Source organism: Periplaneta americana, chromosome 3, assembly GCF_040183065.1.
Source record: "Periplaneta americana isolate PAMFEO1 chromosome 3, P.americana_PAMFEO1_priV1, whole genome shotgun sequence".
Taxonomy (NCBI): Eukaryota; Metazoa; Arthropoda; class Insecta; order Blattodea; family Blattidae; genus Periplaneta; species Periplaneta americana.
In genome coordinates this window covers 123,614,120-123,639,004 of record NC_091119.1, presented here as the reverse complement: position 1 = coordinate 123,639,004, position 24,885 = coordinate 123,614,120, and the positions used below count along the sequence as shown (strand labels likewise).

Below are 24,885 nucleotides of genomic sequence, written 5' to 3'. Positions count from 1 at the left end.
GCACTAGATGACTAGAGTATAGAAACGAACGTTTTTGACATGCGCATTGCGAGCAATGAGTCATCGCTATAGACTGATGGGAGTACAGATGTCGCATTATATCTCTGCCTGTGAGTGACCGTTAAATGTCATGTGGCTTATCTTGGTCGTGGGAGTCAGCGTATTAAAAAGCATTACGACCGTTTGCTCTCTCTCTCTTCCTCCTCACCGCAAATGTGACGTTGCACAGACGCTGAGATATAATAAAAGATGTGTAGCGACAATAAAGAGGGAGAAAATGTATCACGCACAGTAAACGGTCATAACTCGGGAATTAGGTGTCATTCGATCCAGAATTAGGCTAAATTTAATATTTTGCTAGAATGACACCAATTTCTAAAGTTTAGAAAAGTTTGAGCTAAAATAATTTTGAAAGAGTTATGCTCATGAGCATATGCGGAGACTAAGAGGAAGGCAGAAAATAGGAAAGATTGGATAATGCTGGGTTTGCAGTGAAAGACCTGCCATTTGGCAGAACACTATGTATGCTCACGAGCTAGTTTCAGTGAAATATCGAAGCATATGATCATACCTTAACGTTTAGACCTATCTTGGCCAATGTAGAGCTTGTCAAGATAAATAAAATCTTGTAAAAAACGAACATCGTAGTCACATTCTATCTCAGATAATCCCTCAGTTGTATTCCACGTGTGGAAATCTTCGAGGTTTAGTGGTCAGAGCTGCTGGCTACAGTTCATGAGATCCGGGTTCTATTCGCGGTTAGAGTACAGCAATTTTTCCTTGAAGAGAATTACTCCTGTTTTCGTCCATGATTTGGAATTTAGGTTAAGTTTAAATTTAACAACTCTTCTAGCGCCAGATAATCATAATCATCCTATCATATGATATCATCGGAATGATGTAACTCCGCCTTCCAGGAGTCCCAATCTCAGAAGTAGGTTACACTTAAGCCTCTGCCAGGAGAGAATACCAGAAATGTCGAAAGACAACCTGCTGTGTCAACGTACTGTACACCGCCGCTTGACATTTTTTGACACCTTCAACAGATGATGAAGCCGTCACTTTTCAACTCTTGTTCACTTCAAAACTTCTCGCGTCGCAAAACTTCAGCTCTTTCATAGTTGGATACACCCAAAGAATCACAAGGTGCAAATCTGAAATATTTAGTGAATATTTTATAGGCCTTCTCCTTATTTCGGCAAGCACTGTCGCTGTCACTTCAGCTTTCGGTGGTCTAGTGACATCTTAACGAAGAAATAACTTTTCTCGAAAAAAAAAAAAAACTTTATTTTTCTTTCTTTATGCTTTCGCCAGACTTCATCTATGGAAGGTGGCGTAATATTTCCCACTGGCATTTTGTTCCTGAGATATCCAATGCTGCAGAACAATCCCTCTAGCGTCAAACAAGAGAATCAATGTGATTTTAATGGGGAAAAATATGATGCAAATCTTTATGGCAGAAGTTAACCTGCGTGTTTTCATGCTAAAGACTACTATATCGTTTCAGGATCGAAGTGTTTCACCCATCTCTCAACACATGTGATGAGCAGTTGTAGATCAATCCGTGATTGCGAATCTTGGTGAAGACAGGCTGCTATTCGTTTTCTTTTCCAATCTCAGAACGCGTGTCAATCACCTTACACAAACGATACCTCACTTCAGGGCATTTGGTTACAATATTACGAGCCCTCTCTTCCATTATTGTAATAATGCTGATGTCAACAATTTCCGTAGCCACGAATTTCTATCTTGTGCTCTCTGTATCTCTTTCTCTCTCCACATTTGTGTCTGTAATTCCTGAACTAGGAGTAACAACACGAGAGTCATTCTTCACAATCGCTTCTCCATTGCAGATCTTTTCGTTGAATTTTCACCGTATGAGTGATTAATGAGATGGAGAGACTGTGAATCATTCTTCTCAAGCAAAACACAGTATAACAACGAGCCATTGGACTTCTCCTTGCGTAAAATGTAATTGCTCCGCCTTCCTAGAATAATTACATTGAGACGGAAATATCTCAACTTCAGCAGCCCATAAGTTAATTAAATTAATATATCCCTAGCGATACGTATATAAATATAATGTGCTGATATATTTTGAAATGCATATAGAGTGTTAGTTGGGAGACTGGAATGTAGATCTACGTATCCCTATAAAGTCTCTAATGGAATATAAGTACATTAATAATCGCTCATAGTACATTTGTAGTACACCCAATAACATGGAATTATGGTAATTACGTTGAATGTTATCTCCATAACACGGGATATTCTTGGTAGGGATTGGCAAAAATAACCGGTTATTTTCATAGGGTTACCCGGTTAATTACTGGTTATTTTTGCTTGCCGGTTTAACCTGATAACCGGTTTTTTCCTCAATAATGAACGACAGGTTATTTTTTAAATAAACACTGAATCAAATATATTTTAATCTTATCTCAAATTTAACATCAGTCGAACATAGTTTTTTTTTATTATTCTGTACTCTATGTAATATACTCTGCATAAACAAATTGTTCCGTAGGCCATGCCTAGATAGAATGGGGTTACTGCGTTACTTATTTCATCTGTCCATAGATGATAAAATGAAATTAGACTTGGATTTAATATCAATAACTTACGCCTATCTTAATCGCTGACTTTCTCTTATTGACTTATAATAGGATATGTGCGGGTATTGGAGCATTTGAAACGGCGAGAAATTTTGACTTCAGTATTTATTGGTTATACTCCTAGGAGAACAGATTTCCCGTCGGAATGTGTCTTAATCAAGATTATTATTGTAACAATTATGGAATTTGTTTATTTTTTATCTTATCTACGACACTAATGTGAGTGAAATAATTAACTAAATGCAATTTCATAGCCTCCTATTATTTTTTTGTATTTTTAAGGACGTCATTGATAATCTTCAGCACTTAATGACGTTCTTTCAACTAAATTCTGGTTGGTTTACAGTTGATTGCTAATTGTTATTTCATTTCTATTGTAAATAACCTCTCATTTTGTTTTCCAGAGTAATTTGCTGACTTTAAAATGTTAAAAAATTAATAACCGGAAAATAACCGGTTATTTTTGATCGGTTAATTTCCATCAGGTTAAATCGAGGGGCTGGGTGCAAGAAGGGCATTTTAGAGGATGTGTCCTTTTTGAGTAAAACCATTTATTGTGTTATCTGATCTGTTATGCATATGATCACCAAGTTGTAGTTCAATACTGTGATCGTAGAGGTCAGGAGTGTCCAAAATGTAAAGGCGTGCATAGATCACATTATTACGGTTTGAATTTTCAACATAAATTTTCTCAAAACTTGCATTTCAGAGAAGTGCCTTTCTTGCACCCAACCCCTCAATTAATTTTAAAGTAACCGATAACCGGTTATTTTCGAATAACCTCCCATCCCTAATTCTTGGACACGATTGACCGAAATCCTATCCATACACAAACTAGCCTATAGCTGCTATAAAACCTGAAAGAAATTGCAGGAAATGTGAAAAATAATATAATTGTGATATTGGGAAGCAAGCAACACATGGATGTGTGAATAAAGGTAGCTGTATATCGATCGTGGAATATTTCTCTCACGATATTCTATCGTGTGATGAGACGGTAGAAATCGAACTCAATAGCGGCACGTGAGAACCTGCTAGAAGAAAGCAAGGCTTTGTGCGATTAAGCCCGGGTAATCGCCCCGGATCGTGCATCACGCGAGAGCCGAAACTCAAGGAAAGAGAGGCTCTGTAAAATGGGATGAAACGCTGTCGTGGGGAGAACTGCTTCCCAACATGCCATCGCCCAGGTTTACAGCTGCAATGTAGCAGCGTCACTTTCTTCTATAATGTACTATAACAAAGGAACAACTGTTACGTAAAATAATTGGAAAGTGAAAGTAAATAGAAAAAAATTAAATAAATGTGTAAATATATATACGTACGGTGTGTTTTGAGATAAATTTTAAGTATCACAAGAGCGGGTTCTATGAAATATTCCAATGCGATGTAACCAACATAACTTGCTGTTATGCAAGAATACTTACAAAGACATTGAAATGGGAAAGTTTGGAAACTCTTGAGATTCCAAGCACTATACACGGCATCGACCAACTTCTGTAGGGTGGTTCAAGGAGGGCATTCAGAACAAAGCACTTAACGATTAATTAGTATTATTTACATTAACTGTTACTCTGAACTGTGCTTTGTCTCACGTCATTATATTTCCTAACATGTTTTTTCTAACAAGTAGGCCTAATTTGAAACTTAAGAAGAACTAGATTTTTTTACCGTTTGTCGACAGTCTCATTACTGTCATTGTTACTTCCATAGCTCTTTAATTTGTTGCAAGTGGAATTAGTAAGTGATTGTAATAATAATTTCTATCGACGAAAGTTACGTTTTATTTAATTTAATCACAGCTGTAAGCATAAAAATGATACTAATCAATCAATAATATAAAATTAAGATTAACATTAAAATTCAAGGGATGCTGCTTATTCAAAATATTCACTCGGACTATAAAAATGATTCTCGGTACGCCATCTTAGTAAAGTATAGGGTATTTCAAAAGTTAATTCAAACATTAAACCGCTATAAATATTACAATATTTGAGATAGGGGAAAAAAACAAAAACATCACAGTGTTGGGCAAACAGCGGAGTTTACAAAACATTGGGAAGATGTCCGCCGTTCTCTTGTTCAACGTACAACATTCTGTCTGCGACACCATGCACAGCATTTTGCAGATAATGTCTTGGAATAATGGAAATTTCTTGCGAGATGACATCTTTCAGTTGCAGTAGGGTTCTTGGATTTGTCAGGAAAATTCGTTCTTTAAGGTAACCCCACCACAAAAAGTCGGCCGGATTGAAATCTGGAGATCGCGGAGGTCACATTGTTGGAACACCTTATTGGACTTACGTTTAGATTTCGTTGTAACATTTTGAATATCTGATGATGCCGTATAGGCGAAAACGTTCATAAAATTTCTTCTGTAAGATGTATTAGCAAATAACAATTTTGCAAAAAATGATAAACCATATGATTGAAAATTTTAAAATAAACTTATAATATTACGTTATGGTTTATCAGTCCTTTCCAGCACTCCGACAAAATGGATAAATAATAATTTGAAATAAATATAATAGTAGAAATAATCAACAAAATTTTAGAAAAATTAAATCAAGGAGACTTTCTGTCTATAAATAACCACCGGTATGAAGAAAATTAACTAACAACAGATTAAAACTTGAACAGGAGTGCGGTACCTTCGACAGACAAGGGAGAGACAAAGTCTGAGACAGAAAGGCAAACTGGTAGGTAGGTAGGCAGGCAGGCAGATACAGATACAGAGACAGAGAGGACAGACACGGACAGACGGACGGACGGACGGACGGACGGCCAGATAGACAGATATGGATTGATAAATGTAAATACAGAATATTTAACTTGCCCCTTACTATTAAGTTTCATGCTGCCCTGCCTTGAAAAGAAGGCACAGATTGCGATGTCGTGTTGTCATGAAGCAATGCTCAAGCTCTGAGAACTGAAAGTAACCATGGCAACTCGTTGCAGGGATCTACACGGGCTCGGTGTACAAGGATTACGGGCTGCTAAAGAACGGATTCCCTGCGGAGTCGGTGGTGAACGGCTCGGTGTCGGTGGTGAAGACGCACGAGTGGGGTCCCGCGGCGCGCCGCCCATTCACCAAGGCGGTGCTGCTCATCAGGGCGCCCGGCCCCGCGATCCAGGCGGAGTTCAACCGGCAGAGTGGCGGCCACATCGGCTTCGCCTCTCCGGACAGATACAGACGCAACAAGGGAAAGTGTAAGTAGGGTGAACTTTGACATAGTGCGTAATAAATGTTCTTCCCCCTCCTTCATCTAAAACGAACTGTGTAAAATGGGATCATTTGTTAATTCATAGTTCTCTGCCCAAGGGCAGGTCTTTCCCTGCAAATTCAGCATTCTCCAATCTTCCCTATTTTTCGCCTTCCTCTTAGTCTACACATACGATCCATATATTTAATGCTGTCTATTATCTGATATCTTCTTCGGTCTCAAATTGTTTTCCCGTTCATCATTCCTTCAAAGGACAGTAATGGGATCATATTCGCTATATTATTATTATTATTATTATTATTATTATTATTATTATTATACCGAGCACGGTGGTAATATGGCTATCATGTATACTTTCCTTTTATTCGGGAGGCCTGAGGTTCGATTCAAAGGCTAGCTATTAGGACTTCAGTTTTTCGTGCTTTCCCTACTCTCTCCAGGTGAATGCCGTGAACCATGGCTCTCTTCCTGCCTCAGTCTACAAATCTTAATTATCACGCTCCGACATGTTATCTGCCATTTTCTGCAAGCGATTAGCCATTTATCAGGAAAGTACAGCACTATACTGGCTGACGATACTGCCCTCTGGCGAGAATGGTAGAATTCCAAATCGCGCATCATCATCATCATCATCATCATCATCATCATTATCATAGAAGAAACTCTGCATAAATTTTACCAGTTTCAATTCCATAATTTTGGTACCGTATTTTCCTGGGCAGTCAAAGCGTCGCGCCGTGAAATGCTCTATTGTTGAAGTTCGGGAGTCTACATAAATCTCGTCAGATAGTCAACCTAAGAAATACTTTCCCATATCTTCCACATAACATGCAAAATAAAAGAAGAGATAAGGTAAAGTTATCACTAGGAAACGGATTTATAGGTGCTAAAAAGAGAGATTTAGGACTTCATGAAGTCTAATTTAGGACTTTTAGGAGTTTATATAAAATTAACAATTAATTGTTTTAATTTTGATAAATATTTCATTTAGGTAGAATGTATGTACAAAGAACTGGTGCTGACAATAAGTGCTACTGGACTGAAGACTAAAATTCTATCAGTGAAGGAGACTGATTGCTGACTGGTCAATTTTTATGCTAGAATGGAATTTCTAAACGAATTTCGGTCCTAGGAAATTAGGTAAAATTTTCTTCTCTCTCCTTCTAAGACCAATATGAAATGAACTTACCAGAACAGTATTTGCCTGTAAGCTATATATCTATATACGTACATACATACATACATACATACATACATACATACATACATACATACATACAGGGTGAACCTAAGTAATGGCATTAATTTCAATGGGTTATTCTTTGAGTTATTTAAAACAAAAACTCATCTCGAAATAAAGTCACTGTTATTTTATAAAAATAAAGAAGATCGAGAACCGAAAACAATTCACTTAGGAAATCGATATAACCTACAGTACCTGGGCCACATTAATAGAATCACCTACAATTTTTCAAATACTTTATTTCAATTCTACATTTACTGCAATTTTATTCGTAAACATACAACTATATTATTCCCATTACATTTTTAGAACATGTTTTGAACAATATTTACATTTTCAGATTATAAAATGACAGTTAAGCATGATGGGGCACCTTGTCACACTGTTCAAAGAAAAACATTCCTCTTTCGGCATGGCCCAGAAATTCTCCGGGTTTGAACCCAAGCGAGAATTCGTGGGAACTGGTGAAAAATGAAATTCTTAAACAGGTTATTACACTCAAAGTGATTTATAATATGCCACACAGAGTTGAGGATGTTATTAAAGCAAAAGGAGGACTCATACAATTTAAGGAATTCACATGGACTTCAATAAACAGTATTCTGACATTCTATAATATGAAAATGTAAATATTGCTCGAAATGTGTCCGGAAAATGTAGTGGAGATAATGAAGCTGTATTTTCAAATATAAAATTAGAGTAAATATAGAATTAAATTAAAGTATTTGAAGTTTACACATGATTGCATTACTGTGACTGGGAACTGTACTTTCAGACAAAGGCACTGACATAAGTCACAACTCATCGCTGACTCCTAAGCCAGGGGTTTCCGACCGGTGTGTCGTGCAGCTCCATGGAGTGTGTCGCGAAATTTTAGATTTGAAAAATAAATTTTATGCCATCTAGGAAGTCTCTTTACAACGCATTTTTTATTTACAACAAAGTCTTTGATATGGTACATTTTATTTTGAGACAGACTTCACCAATGAAACGTGAACACCTGCAACAATGCTCAGTTCAGTTTTTTAACCATAAGGCCACGTATAAAGAAACTCTGTGCAACCCACCAGCCGCAGACTTCACATTAATTTAAATAGGCGAGTTTAAAAAAAAAGATAATCTCTGATTGGACATCTTTTATCGGACATCCAGCATAGATAGGTTGGGATTTTTGACACATATCTTTTTTTTTCTAATGTCACTCAAGTTGCTGCTTGTTCTTTTAGAATATTCGATTACGTGTTAATATCGACCTATCTACAACACTGGATGTCCGACACTACATAGAAGTTGTTAGCAATGCTTTTTTTTCTGGCGGAACTCGCTGGAACGGCGTTCCGGCACCTTTTTGTTGCATATTTTATCATGAAACCGAAATATGTGTGAATAACTTTGTATTTGATATAATTTTTCTTTGAATTGCGCTTAGACCTGGAAAGTCTTCGTTCGAAGAAAATGAGGTTAAAATCTACAAAATTCCCTCGCAGTGAACAGTAACCATCTCCCCATCCGCTATAAAATATTCTACAAAGAGTTCCACCATCTTTTTCTCCAGAAGAAATGTACTTATTATTATTATTATTATTATTATTATTATTATTTATTATTATTATTATTATTATTATTAATAAAATCAAATAAGTGTGTCGCGATATCGTGGACGTTCAGTAAAGTATGTCGTTAGTCAAAAAAGGTAGGGAACCACTATCCTAAGCTACGCCACTGGCTTTAGTATCATCATTAGACGCTGAGGGCCATATTCATAGACATTTTTAGCGCGGGCTTCCGGTGGATGATCAGCGTTTTTCGTATTCATAAACCAGTGTTAGCGATAGGATATGATTTGAATTGTGTACTAGTAACCAGTGGATAGCCGGGGCTAGCTTAGTACGCTCGTAGCGCGTGCTGCGAAATGTCTATGAATAGCACCCTGAGTTATTCGAATTGTGGCGTGTGACGTAACAATGATTTTGAACTAAGGACATTTTAACGAGCAGGGCATAGTTGCGCCCTCCGGTCAGATAAGATGCAGCAGATAAAAAAGGGTCCCTGTTTTGTGGGCATAGTTGCGCCCCGATGAAAATGGTAGAGAAGAAGACACTATGGAAACTCGAGCCTCGTAATCAACCAGCCTTATTGATTTCTTATTCGATTTAATATTCATTATCGATACCGTTAAAATGAATACCATGAAGTTGGCAATACTTCATTAACTGTTTTTCTACTGTTTATGCAGTGATTATCACTAGCCTACGGTTAAAATGAACACCATGAAGTTGGCAGTACTTTATTAACTGTTTTTCTACTGTTTATGCAGTGATTATCAATAGCCTACCGTTAAAATGAACACCATGAAGTTGGCAGTACTATATTAACTGACATATTCAAATGAGTGAGCCGTTGGAATATGGGGCCTTAGCAGTCTTGACATTTTATTAGTGATTTTTACACCGTCTGTGGCGTATAGTGAGGTTAATTTAAAATGAATGTTAAGTTTAGTGAAAAGGGTAAAGAGTTAATAATTCACAATGGTTCTAACTTTCAATTTTCGAAACCCTGTACCGTAGGGTTAAGATATCGATGTAGAAACAAAAAATTCAGTTCATTTATTGTGTGTGATCAATAAAAAAGTGTTATTTTAAATAGCAAAATTGATCATATGCTAGACCTACCTTATTTCAATGCAGCTATCACTGTAATATTTTTAAGTAATTTGTTTATATTACGACAATCACTTTCGTGTGTACTATGCCCATCAGGGCGCAACTATGCCATGTCCATTCTGCTACCTGATTTCTTCGGGGCGCAACTATGCCATGTCCCTTCTGCTACCTGATTTCTTCGGGGCGCAATTATGCCATGCCTAGGCCTCCCAATTGACCGCGGGGCGCAACTATGCCATACCGATTTTAAGAGATAGCCGACATTCGATTACAAAGAACTGCCCATTACAAAAAACACTAACATGTAAAAAAAAAAACAATAAGAAGCGATTGCACGGAAATAATATATCCCATGCGTTATTGCTACTCAAGTATTTTAAGAAGTACTGTAACTATTGCAGCAAACATTCTAAAAATATAAAATCATTCCAGTCGTTGACTATGAAAGGGTCTGGAACAGACGGGAGGCATGCAGAAAGCCTCCTTTACAATAACAAAGAAGCTGATAACACGTATTCTCGCCAAAATCTCTAAATCGATTTCTTGGAGCACAACAATGCCTTCTCTATACCTCGTATAATAGGAAAGTAAAATGGGATAACTGAAAAAGATACAGAAAGCCCTGAGTAAATGGGCACATCAATCCACATACCGTAAAACACGCCACAACCATTCAACTGCTTATCCTCCTACACGAATGTGATGCGCTGTAGTATATGTTGTAGGGGGAATTTTATAGATATTTGTTCCCCCTATACTTCCGTTGTGTAACGCTTTCACTACAAAGCAAAAAATAAAATTGTTTTTCAAACAGAGCGTTATCAGCTACTGAGGTTATTCAGGATTTTACGTTCCACTGTCAATTCGAAAGTGAATTAAATGACGACTTCAAATCCAATGATGCAATTCAATCACCCGTTAATACCTATAGAAGGCGGTTGAAAAATACTTTACGGGGCATGGCATGGCTATACTTTCCTTCATAAAACGATTATTGTAATTGGAGAGCTTAAATGGAAGACACTTTCTCAAGCTACAATAACTATTCAACGTAAACTGAATAATGGTAATAAAATGATGCAAGGCTATGACAGCAGTGCAGTGGTGTTATCAGCAATGACAACAATACTTGAATTGCCTTGGCTTTTCGAGAAACCCGAGGCGGATTGTTGCACTTAGACTTGCTTTGGCTCTTATGCGATGACTTCCAGTTTGACAGGGGTTCTGAGTGGCATTCGTGAACTCGACTCTGACAGGTGGGTCACCCTGTTTCAGCACTGATAGAGCCAAGTCCTTTCTTCATACGTACCTCTAATAAGCCCCAAGAACTTCCTATATCGGCAACGAAAACTTTTTACCCCCCCCCCCTGCAGACTTCATCCCAGTCTGTTTTTAACTATTGCAGAAGACAATGAAATAAGGGAAAGGTGGAAAATGTTGGTGGAATAATAGAAAGAGGAGTATCCCGAGAAAAATCCTCTCCTACGTTTGTTTTTCCCATAAATTCCATTACGACCTGGCTGTATCGAACCCGGGTCGTCTGGATGAAAGATCAGCGCGCTAGCATTTAAGCCACAGATCCGGATAACAATATTGTGGGAGATATTGCAGTCTTGAAGTTGGTAGTGGTAGTGATTAAGATGACAGTGAAGTATTAGCACAGTCTAATGTATACAGTCACGAAGGTCAATACGTAGTAAATATGCATCCTTAGATAGTTGCTAACCACTAGGATCGCTACTATCGCCTCATCACAGACAATGCGAAGTAGTACCTGCACAGTCTATTGTTCTTAGTATCCTCACAACTCAAGCTTTGTGACTGTATATACTAGACTGTGGTATTAGTATGGTCGTGATGATCTTAATGATAATAGAGAGTTTCTGACACATTGGTTTTCGTTTACGGTAAACTGTGAAGTTACGTGATCGATGTTCTACGCATGCGTCATATTATAATTACCAGAAATCCTGGTACGGTGATACGACAACCCCATCGCTAATGTGAGCAGAATGGCGCAGGAAAGGCTACGTTTCAACATTAGACTAATTATGACTTAATATTAATGCGCGAATTAATTGCAACTAATTCCTAAATTAAATCTGTAGAAAGATATTCATGAGAAAAACAGTCACTGTAACTGAAAAACATTCCTCACTGAGAGCCATAAAAGAGTATAATATGGATAATCTTATCAAACTATGACGGAATTCTAATACTGCAAATTTACAAAAGGAAGTATAGATGTAAAATCAATATATTTCCTTCATTAAAGACAAAATTAATGTAACATACAAAGCAAGAACAAAACAGTTTGTAACGTAAAGTAGAAAACCCACTACCACAAGCCATTCTATTCAGTTCAACTCGATTCACCCATATATACATAAAATCAGTTATTTTCGCTTCCTAATTGACCGTTTGCTTAATATACCGTTAAATAATAAGGATTATAAAACAGAATATAATTACATCTTACAACTAGCGCAAAACAATGGCTTCAGTAAAAGAATTGTAGCTAATTTTATTCGCAAAAGAAAAAATAAGCTTAAAACAAAAATTAATGCAAACACTACACTAACCCAAACTGAGCAATTAAGTTTGGGGATGACGATCGTTATTAGTGGCTTCTGTTGGCTAACATAGGAAACTATCAAGGAGCATTATGTATGAAGATAACAAACTGCTTCATGTTATGACCAGGGAAAGGAAGTTCATGCCCTAAAAACGTGAAGAATATGTATGCATTTATGCCATAAAAATAGATAAATATGCTACAAAATATGCATTATGTCTGAGATTATTTTAACAGAATAATAAGGTATAGGTAACTTATGTTTAGTCTATGGATTTTGAAGTGCTTGCCTCATTGCTATGCTCCATTTATGTTATTACAGTTCACAACTAAGCAAAAACGAATGTTTTCTGTTGTCATTCTTCGCCTGATGTCTCTCAGCATAGCTTTGTAGGGCGAAAAACTTCGTTCTACGTCACAAGAAGTAAGAGGAGCTTGCACAAAAGCTGTGAGCTGTTCTGCAGAAAATCTTGTTGGTTTTCGGGGTGTTTTTCCTTCGAGAATAACTTTAATTTCTTTAAATTGATAATAGCCTGGGTTTTTGGAAAGAATATTAGCTGTTTTCTCGTTCACTTTATCTCCTGTATTTCCTGGAACTGATGTTAAACTGGCTATTGTTCTATCGAAATCTGCTAAAGACTGCAGTAAAGAAATACCAATTGCTAACTTGAGAGGCTCCCTACGAGGGCGTCATCGTTACGTTCAAAATTCATAAACATAAATTAGTCGTGTTTACGAGGCTACAAACTTTTAAAAATGAGGGAAGGACAAATAAACATACATAATATGCAGTTTCTCTGCATAAATGTTAAAATATTATGCGTTTATAAATAAAGGCAAAATATGCACTTTTATGCACAATAATAGTACATTATGCAACGAGCCAATAATGATAGTAATTAAGAAGTGAGTATGGATGTTTATGAAACTCGCTTGCGCTCGTTTCATAATTTTCATACGAGCTTCTTAATTACCATTGTAGGCGAGTTTCATACGACTTTTTATGCTCGACCATATTTCTAACTTGAAATTATTCATTTTATTTGTATCTAACTGACCTTGAGCAATACCTCGTAAATTGTAAGATGTGCGCAGACGCGAAAGTATTGATTTTTTTCGAGGAACAGATGTCCACATTGACCTTGATAACCTATAAGAACCTACAGAGTAAACTAAATATTAACTTTGATATAACATTGAAATTAAATCAGACATTGAAAAACGAAATGACAAATTGAATTTATTTGAATATTATTTACAATTAACGCTAATTATTATAGTAACAGAACATAACCTTCTGCGACAGTATTGGATTTCCAGCCTCCGTGACTTTTCGCTAATTCTCTTTCGATTGCATAACCGAGAATAATCGATACTTGCTGTTTTATAACGGTGCAAAGCTGACCTGTCATTGGCTGAGGTTTTATAACGGTACAAAGCTGACTTGTCATTGGCTGAACACCTGTACTTTAATGAGTAGGTGTACTTTAATGACATGCATTAAAGGACTACTGCCAGGTGTATAATTACTCCATTTCGGCATGGTCGAGCATAAAAGTAATATCATTGTATTCAGAAATTTGTGATTCATGTAGATAATCTTTCAGCATATTCACAGAACGATAGAGAACAAATATGCAAATGCATGAACTTCCTTTCCCTAGTTATGACGTAGTATGTTTATTGATATGACATCACCAGTAGCGACTCATTGGTAATGTACAACACACTTTAATTCTTTCGTGGAACAAAAAGATGCAACTCCATACTTTACAACATCTTTCATCAGTGATTTGTAATGTACAACACCAGAATTTTTTGGAATGGGCCCCAGATGATGTCATGTATGTGTCATCTTTAAGACACCGATTTTTCCGAGTGTTTTGGTTAGCCTCTTTTTAAAAAATCATTACGGACCTATTTGAAACATCTTACAGATTCTGTAGTGTAAAAGACACTTCAAAAACTGTTATAGAATCGGCTTTCCACGCCGCAGATCCAAGGTTAAATGCTGGCGAATTAAAGTGAAATTCATATCGTCAAAGACGTCTTCGTGTACTTCCGTTTCCTCTACCGTATATCATACCTCAATTATTTTCTCCACTTCTATCACTCCTGGAGTCAGTTTTTATCATCCTATAAAATCACGAGCTTGAATCAAAAGACGTCCCGAATACGGAAACATATGTCTGCCCCAAAACAGAGCCAAACTGTTCGGAAATCAGATCGTTAAGGTCACAAGCTATGCAAGAGAGGTCGTATTACGCGCATTCCATATTTATGAGGCCATATTGCAGCACATGCGTGCGACATCAGATTGTAGCGTTCCCTCCCCTTTTCAACTGCTTCCCTCTACTGTATACAGCGGCAGTTCCATTTTTATAAATATTGTAGTTAACCCCAGACAGTAAATTATAATAACACAGTCAGATCTCGCTATGGGGATACCGGGCGTGTAGTGACTCAGCCAGCTGATAGTCTTTCACATGAAAGGTATCTGAGTTTGATGCCTGGCAAATCATATAAGATTATGAAGCACACAACTTGCCATCTAGTAACACAGAATTACTACTTTCTCGTTATATTCCATTTTCTTAATTGTTAATTCTTTACACTCAAGAATCTCCAGAACTTAAAGAAAAGTGAAGTTATTTTTTAACCATTTAATCTGCTAATATTGTACAATGGTATGGGCACAAATAGATGAATATATTATACCTTTAACTATATTTAATCCATATTCATACATTATAGAATGTACCTTACTAAATAAAAATATTGTAATAAAAATTAAAGTAACTTTATAATTTTTAGTTTATTATAAAATAGTATATACAAATATTACTAGAAATAAATCAAGTAATAATATTATGCCAGAGTTTTAGGGGGAAAATACAAGTATTACAAAGTGTGACAAAAACTATTTTTTTAAATAACATTCTTATATTAATTTTTACATATTTGGAATATGCATTAGCTTTTAAGGATACAAATTTAATTTATATCAATACTCTTTTAAATACTAGTTCAATTTCTGCGTTTACTAGATAAGTTGTGTACTTATTCCATCATAAATCGTGTATGATTGGTCAGGCATCAAACTCCGATGTCTTTCGTGTGAAAATACATCAGCTGGCTGAGCTACTGCAAGGCAGGAATCCCTTCAGCGAGATCTGACTGTGTTATTACCAGAGTCCTGTGTTTGGTTACTATGAATATAAGTTAGGTATACATCGATCATACTAGCTTCATACGAGAGCAAGTTGCAGCAAGCAGTTCACACTTCAATGAACCAAGCAGTCTTCCCGCACGCTCCGGTACTGTGTCTACATCTGTTTATTCTTGTACCTGTGTGTGTAAGTCGGTGAACAACAGGAATACCACTTGGATTTAATAATAACAATAAATAAGTACTTATATATTTAAAGGCAGCTTATATGCAACAAGAAGGCAGAAAATAAGAAAGACTGGGGAATGCTGGGTTTGCAGTGAAAGACCTGTCTTTGGATAGAACACTATGAATGAATGATATGCAACAAAATACAATTTTTACTGGGGACAGACGAAACTAAAAAGAAAAAAAAAAAAGAAAAGGGAGTCAACCCCTTTATTTTCAGGACTTACCACATTTCGTCCACACATGCAATGAGGAAACCACTCGAGCTAAGATAAAGATACATTTACTGAAATATATTAAACAATATTAAATATCTATGCAATAGAAACACATGCTCTCAGAGACGCTCTGTAGGAAAATATCTTGAGATGCGTAACAAATGTAACGATATTAATTAAAAAACAGATTCGAATTTCTTCCTACAACCGCTTTCTTAACATTATGTATTAATCGTAGTGACATAAAAGAAATCGAGCCACCGGCGTAGCTCTATCGGCTAAGAGTTGTGTTCGAGCGCGGGTTCGATTCCCTCTTGAGCTGATTACCTGGTTGGGTTTTTTTCCGAGGTTTTCCCTAACCGTAAGACAAATATCAGGTAATCTATGGCGAATCCTCGGCCTCATCTCGCCAAATATCACCTATCACCAATCTCATCGACACTAAATAACCTCGTAGTTGATACAGCGTCGTAAAATAACCAAGTTAAAAAAAAGAAACTGAAGTCATAAAAAAATTCTGAACTTAAACAATTCAGGCGACACATACAATTTTTAGTCGCCATGGCTACCTGGTGCCCGGAATTTGTCTACCCCTGATTTTTCCAATAAGTAAACCGCATCTTGATACAGTTTTAGATCTAATTAAAGTTTTGAATTAACAAATGAAAAACATAGCTATACATTTCAGCACAAACTTAAAATAAAACAAATTATTATGAGTAGAGTATCCACAAATTGCAATCATTCACTCTAAAAATTGTAAGTGTTTCAAATGAACAATTTTTCCTTCTTTCTGATAAAATACATTTTCTTCTTTCCTACTGACGTGCTCGCTTCCAAATTCTTCTATTGTAGCACTCATTTCCAACCGACTAGCTTCGTTTTGTTTTCGTATGTTAACTGAACAGCAGACCCGAACTTAAGTAGCGTTGGATGAAGTCAAGCTATACTCCATAAACACCATACTTACACTGTTGCGGGTTGCCTGGAGGCTTAGAGTATTTCACCTTACGAAAAATGCATTGCTCTTACGGGTCTTGGCTAGTACACTGTTGCCGCAAGATGCCTCCGTTAGTAGAACGAGTGAGGTATAGTATCTCTATCTCACTCTCATCCTAACACGTACAGCTTTCTAGCAAGTTTATCGCACAACATAGGTACGTTGAGTCCGTTGAAATGATAAAACCTATTAATGTCATAATGATGCCTGCAATAACATACATTATATTTTATATACATTATAATTAGACTTCGGATATTTAGGCTATTAACTAACTTTTAGACACCTCAACTGGGCTCCATAATGATCGAAAGTAGGCATTAAAATACAGTTTTATGGACCTAAAACGTTACTGCAATTACAAATAATAGTAGTAGTAGTAGTAGTAGTAGTAGTAGTAATAATAGTAATAATAATAATAATAATAATAATAATAATAATAATAATGTAATCCGCACAGCTAATAAATACAGAAAATTAATACAAGTTAAATGATTCTATAGCAGTATATCAGAATACATCAGCATAAAAAAGATAAAAAAAACTTGGGAGAGCACGTGTTCTTCGGACCACGTAACGGACGCCACTCTTGCGCAAAGTAGCGGAACTGCACATCTGAGCTTTTTTTACCCGCAGTAAATGAATAGCGTCGGCAATCATAATTTGCGGAAGTTTGATGAATGAAGTCTCTATTAGCCTGTTACATCACGCTGGCCGTATCGCACTGCTCTCTTGACTATTTGAGCGAGCAGAGAAATCAATAATTGCATTGCCCTCCGACGCATCGGTCTGTTTGTTTCCGCGCCAGCCCGTGGAGGTCGCGCCTTATTTTTGAGCAGCTTCTTAAAATAATCTTGCCAACTGCCCACATTTCGGTAAGAGTTGGCTTTGCTACTAAAGGTCCGAAAATCGATCACCGAAGTCATCTACCAGTATTGTTATATGCATCATGTTTCCACTTAGTCCAACACTTTTCAATTAGTGTCCCGAGTTGAAATGGAGTTATGTTCAACCAGAATTCTTGGTACTCAAATATGGTGGTATGGCAATACCCCTTATTATACATTTTCACTATTAAGTAATAATAATAATAATAATAATAATAATAATAATAATAATAATAACAATAATAATATATCGGGGTTTCAGCGTCTTTGACATGTTTCGATTGCCCTTTCCATTCTTCTCTATCGTTCATTGTATAAAGATATACATAGAGACATCGGCATCAAGAAGATACTTTACAAATAAAATCAGTCATAGACTACATAATAATAAAACAAACGAGTCCTTTAAAATTTGATGATGTAAAAGTATTTAGAGGAGCAATTTGTGGTATTGACCATTATTTAGTGAATGGCAGCGTTCAAATTTCTGTTGATCTATCCTTCTTTTAATTGTTTATCTTACGACGCTTTATCAATTGCTATAGTTATCTCACTTACATGAATATTTTTCTAGGCGATGAATCGGTCGTGGTGGTCTACGAAATTATGACGTGAATAGTGTGTCTATATATAGTGTCCCAAATTGATGTAATGCACTCTTTTAAATATTATTTCACAGTAAAGAAATGAGATAGAAATACGATTTTTGCGGTCTATGATTCAGAAGGCAGTGGAAAGCATGGAAACGGGTTCATCTGTTTATAAACAAACATGGCGATGCAATTATCGTTCTATGAAAATAAGTGGATACTGAAATGTTATTGGAAGATGAAGAATGTTGTTGAGATTCAACGACGTTGGAGGGTTGAATTTTGAACACAACCACAAACAAGATTAACTATCACAAGAATCCGAAACAAGTTTGAAGTGACGGAAGGGTACAAGATGTGTTGCAAGGGCGGTGCGGAAGAAAGAGAAGTTCCACCGATAACGAGAGTGTTGATGCAGTCATGCAGGCTTTTGCACAATCCCCAAAGAAGTCAATGAATGAGGCAATGTTCTCGTGAGATTGGTATCAGCAAATTCAGTGTTCATCGAATTTTGCGAGCCCAAAACTGGAAGCCTTACATTCCGAGACTTGTCCACGCACTAAATGAGGACGACCCAAAGATGGATAGGACGAAGAGGAAGTGCTGCGGAGTTCCCGCCTCGATCTCCGGATTTAATCCCTCCAGATTTCTACTATTGAGAGCTCTAAAGGACACAGTGTACGCCACAAAACCACAAACATTGGAGGAACTGAGAGTTCAGATTGAACATGACTGTAATGATATTCCATTAGCAACAATCCAGTTGGTATGTCGCTCTGTTGAACGTCGTTGTTGGGAGTGTATTGTGGTGAAAGGAGGCCATTTTGGACATGTACGAGCTTACAAAACCGCAAAAATCGTATTTCTGTTTCATCTCGTTGCTGAGAAATAATGTTTCAAAATGTGTATACATCAATTTGGGACACTCTGTATTAGTGGTTTATAAGTAGGATATTTAGATTTTTATAAAACAATTCTAGTCTTTTATGATTATATATTATTTTCGTATTCTATAGTACTTTAATGAAAAACATATTATCGCCACTTATATACAGAGTTAACAAGCCAATATTCTGAGAGGTGATAGTATTCAGCAAAACAAGAAAAAAATATCCCGTCATGTTAGTACAGGCTACTAGCACCATTTCCCTATAACGATTGATTATGGAGAGATGCTTCTTAACAGAGGAAATTACTGCATGTCATTAACTCTAGAAAAAATTATTTCAGATTTCATTTGCTTTACGCTATGCGATGCATGCCATGGACAAGGAAGATGACATGAATCATAAAGGATAGAAATTTGCCCATGTTTGACACCCTTTAATCACATACATAGGAAACACTGTCTTTCACCACGAGCACAAATTTCTCATCTCTTATCTTTTCCTGGCCAAAGGAAACGTGGGGCATCTCTGATAGTGCAGCCTACAGTACGGTGGTTTATCTTCTTCAGCGCTTTACATAGGATCAGGTGTAGCCTTCCTTTTTCTATAATCTAATTTGCCCACCACGACGTTACCTCTGAATCTGCGACAACTATGCTAGGTCTCAATGACTAAGACAGATATAGTAGTCACCACTTCGTGTTCTAGTAACTCCAAGAATCTTTTCGCGCAACCTCAATTCTTCTGATATCCTGAAGGAAGCCCATAAAATTACAGTTTCGTATTATGTGCCATGGAGCATTTTTCGACACTAATAGGCCTACCTTTACTTACAAATGGCTTTTAAGGAACCCGCAGATTCATTGCCGCCCTCACATAAGCCCGCCATCGGTCCCTATCCTGTGCAAGATTAATCCATTCTCTATCATCATATCCCACCTCCCTCAAATCCGTTTTAATATTATCCTCCCATCTACGTCTCGACCTCCCCAAAGGTCTTTTTCCCTCCGACCTCCCAACTAACACTCTATATGCTTTCCTCGATTCGCCCATACGTGCTACATGTCCTGCCCAACTCAAACGCTTGGATTTAATGTACCTAATTATGTGAGGTGAAGAATACAATGCATGCAGTTCTGTCTCCTATAACTTCATCTCTTTTAGCCCGAAATATTTTCCTAAGAACCTTATTCTCAAACACCCTTAATCTCTGTTCCTCTCTCAAAGTGAGGGTCACAACCATACAGAACAACTGGTAATATAACTGTTTTATCAATTCTAACTTTCAGATTTTTTGACGGCAGACTAGATGACAAAATTTCTCAACCGAATAATAACACGCATTTCCCATATTTATTCTGCGTTTAATTTCCTCCAGAGTGTCATTTACAGTATATTTGTTATTGTTGCTCCAAGATATTTGAATTTTTCCACCTCTTCGCATGATAAATATCCAATTTTTATATCTCCATTTCGTAGAATATTCTGGTCACGAGACATAATGATATACTTCGTCTTTTCGGGGTTTACTTCCAAACCTATCACTTTACTTGCTTCAAGTAAAATTTCAGTGTTTTCCTAATCGTTTGTGGATTTTCTCCTAACATATTCACGTCATTTACACAGACAAGAAGTTGATGTAACCCGTTCAATTCTAAACCCTCTGTGTTATCCTGAACTTTCCTAATGGCATATTCTAGAGCGAAGTATTGAACTACAACACACTTATCTGACTTACCTCATTATAGATGCTGAAAATATCGATCCTCTTGTCCCACACAAGTGAAAAATCGCATAAATATGTTCTCGTTCTCTCTCTCCCAATTCCTCCTCTGAAATTCTTGTAATATCCAACTATATAGGCTATTATCTTTCAGGTTCTGAAACTAATTGCAATAATTCACTTGCAAACGTGAATCGCCTTCTTTTAGAGCATGTAATGGGATATAGTGATAAGGTCTAAGATGAAGTAAACGTGTTGCGTTTCTTGCAGATGATACAGACACACCAGTATACTGAGTTAATTTATTTTCGATTTTTGTGGCGAACGTTCAAGAATATCACCAAAGTCATTTATTTCATATATTCTAGCCTCTGTTAAAACAGGTCTGTTTCTAGACCGTTTTATTCAGAACACAGACTCCGTGTTTTAAGATTTATTCACTAACTTTTGTACTGTCTGCCTCGTCGACGGTCGATTATTCGGAAATTTCCCAATAAATTCCGTACAGACCCGGAGAGCCGATTCATACTTATCATGTTCTTGCACACAAATACTCTTTTTTCTCGAGTCGAGCCATTCTATGCAGTATCTCGCATATGAAACGCCACTCAGAACAATCGCAAAACACTCACGGGGACGTACAATGTGAAGGGAAATCGGAAAGAAATGTGGGCGGCAGACGGTAGAATAACGCCAGCCGCTCCGTATGTCGTAGGTCGGTAAACCAAACCAATAACAACTATGTATATGCATGTAAGTCTATAATACGAGTATGTATGTGGACTCGCACAATAAGCCTTATAGTTACAGTGCTTCCGGAGCTGTTTTCAGGAGGTGGGATAAAATAAAAAAGCCAATATGTAACCAAAATAAACCTACGCAAATTCTTAGAATTATTTGCTTTTGACAGCCCGACAAAAAATAATTTTTCCAACAATAATAAAATTAGTCTTCTCCAATCTATTTTTCGGATCAGATTATTTTCCTAAGATTTACCTTTCAGCATATAAAACTGTTTACAAACTTCAGTAACGAACTGTGATAAAATAACTGGATTAAAGAGTTGAAAATTAAGTTCATTTCATACTTCTCTAACGGCAACGAATTAAGTTAAAGATTAACGCAACGATGGACAAGATTCATTGTTACAGTTGAAATCAGCATTACTTTTTCACTGATATTTTTCAGATACTGAGGATATTCCAAGCATTCCGGTTACCGGTTTTCTTGAACTTTCTTCAGGCTAATTTAAATGGAAGGCAAAAGAGTATTCATCCGAAAATCCTGTCAAATGGATCTTAATTTTCGAGATTAGCTCTTGAATTTCCTCATAGCTGTTATAAGACGTAATGTAAGAATGTGTAGTTGTGTCGATCCAGCTGCATAGTGGATAAAGAGCAGGACTAGTAGGGCCCTAATCAAGTTGTTGTTTAGTCAACTGTCCGAAGACAGGTCTGAACCTCACAAGTGATACCAACAAGGCATCACTTACGAGGCAACTAGCCAGGAGATAATGGGATAGGGTGGCCAGTTTCTTTCTCCCTTCATTTCATACGTCGCGTTGCCGACTAGCTACATATCACACTAGTCAGACTTCAGTGCATACAAACAATATTTTTTCTCCGACACATATCGTCAAGTGAGATGTACTGCCTGATAATAGATCCCCTAATCGTAAGGTTGTTATCCAAACACACCTATTACTAATCCGTTTTTATTTTTTTTATTTTCCTTAAATTATAAGGCTACAGTTCCAGAAGCATTTTTTCAAACAATCCATTCTAACAGATCTGCATAAATAAGGGAGAAATGCTGAGGGCTGCTAGTTGTGATAAGCAACGCAACAATTCAGAAAGTCAAGGACACATGGAAGATTAAGCTTCGACGAGTTGTGTGCAATTAGAAACTGTGCTTATTAAGGAAAATGACTATGAACAAGATATTACGGACGATATGAAAATATGTTCCAATTTCACGTATTTTTTTACTCTATAATAAACAATGTCCGAAATGAAAGCAGTCAATAAAGAAACAAAATAATTTATTTGCTAATTATGATACACGACAGTGGTGTCACAAAATATTTAGTAACTCAGCTTCTTTTTAATTTTCCAGAAACAGTAGATCTCAATATGTGCCAACTCGTGGCACGACAGACACCCAACCGATATTCTTCTTTCTCCAGGTGTTTTGTAACATCTATGGAGTTACAGACGCTGGACTTTACTGTTGTAAATATGATCCTTAATATAACCCCACTGGAAAAAGTTCATGGGTGTTAAATCGGGAAATCATGAGGGCCTCGATGTAGGGGCACCGATCCATCTTCCTGGCAAATGAGTATTCAGAGATTCAATTACTAGCCTCCAGTAATGGGGAAAGTCCTGTCCTGCTGAAATATGTAGGTGCCCATGAGGAATCTGTAAAATGTTCCAACATCAAGATACACTACACCATTCACTGTTTTTTTTTTTTTCAATAAAGAAGAATGATCCAAATATCGTTGTACTGGTTACTCCGCACCACATGTTCAACTTCGGAGTATCACGTTCATGTTCCCAAATAACATGAAGATACTGAGATCCCCTTAAGCCTTGGTTTTTCTGAACCGACGCATGCGAGATTCGAGGCCGCGTCGCACAAATCCGGACTAAACGAGAGATAGTGAGTGGTTTCTATGGCTGCGAGGTACGCAGACCTCGCATCTCGCAGTTATAGAAACCATCCACTATCTCTCGTGTAGTCCGAATTTGTGCGAGGCGGGCCTCACACCTCGCATGTCGCATGCGTCGGTTCAGAAAAACCAAGGCTTTACGCGGCAATTGTGTCGGTTAATTTTACCGAATATTTGGAAAGTAAGCCTCGTTAGAAAAACACACTACTAAGGCTGGTATTAAACTATCAAAGCTCTTTGGCAAAGAATATGATAAAATATTTTATAATAGATCTGTGATAAAAGGTAGAATTTTAAGTATATTATACTAGCCTATATAAAATATTTTATATAAGTTAGTGCAGTGGTCGTCAGCACTCGCTGAAATGGGTAACGGGTAAAAAGTGTATTTGAATATGCACCGTCGTGCAAATGGGAGAAGGAGGAAGCATACCCGCAAGTAGCCATTGATGAACGCCCGCAGTAAGAGACGCTAGCCCGACGGTGCACTGTGCTGATGACCGCTGGGCTAGTGTAATATACTCCAAATTCTACCTTTTATCACAGATCTCTTATAAAATACTGTATCACATTCTTTGTCATAATTTCTTCAGCGTACACTTACGTTATTTGTTGAGTAAATTTTATAATATTTTACTAGTAGCTTCCCCATATGTGTAAGAAATTAATTCGCACGACTGATTATGCTTACAAAACTATGCAGCTACCAACTTGACAACATGAAATCTTACCGAGTTTTGCTACATCTTTCAGGAAACAGGCCGCATGCAATTAAATTAGGGGCCAAGTTAATTATATTTCTTTATTTGCTGTTTTTATTTCGGACACCGTGTATATATGTTCCTTTAATTTCCTTTATTTAAAAAAAGCTTTCTGCATAACTTTCACTTTCCTCTTCTCTCTCTCTCTCTCTCTCTCTCTCTCTCTCTCTCTCTCTCTCTCTCTCTCTATGAGGGAAGGAAGGGAACATCTCATACGACCTGAAATCTATTGTGCGTCCCTGGGATGAGTTGCATGCCCACCGACCTCACCTACGCCGAACCGACCTAACTGCTAACACCATGACGATCAGTCCCGCCATCCTTCCAAACCCGTGTACCATTCTACGCCAACAGCCACCTCACATTTCCCCCTTCAAACGGTCTGAGTTGTAAGCCCCCTCTCCCGTCTCAACGGTCTTAGGTGTAAGCCCCCT

General features: G+C 37.1%; 1 protein-coding gene across 1 annotated transcript in view; it reads left to right on the top strand.

Moving 5' to 3' along the window:
- LOC138696488 (WSCD family member AAEL009094) overlaps positions 1-24,885 on the top strand; it is a 136,382-nt gene that overhangs the window by 100,024 nt on the left and 11,473 nt on the right. The window contains exon 3 of the mRNA XM_069821510.1: positions 5,568-5,819. Within this exon, the coding sequence (XP_069677611.1) occupies positions 5,568-5,819 (252 nt within the window). The remainder of the gene's footprint in view (positions 1-5,567; positions 5,820-24,885) is intronic.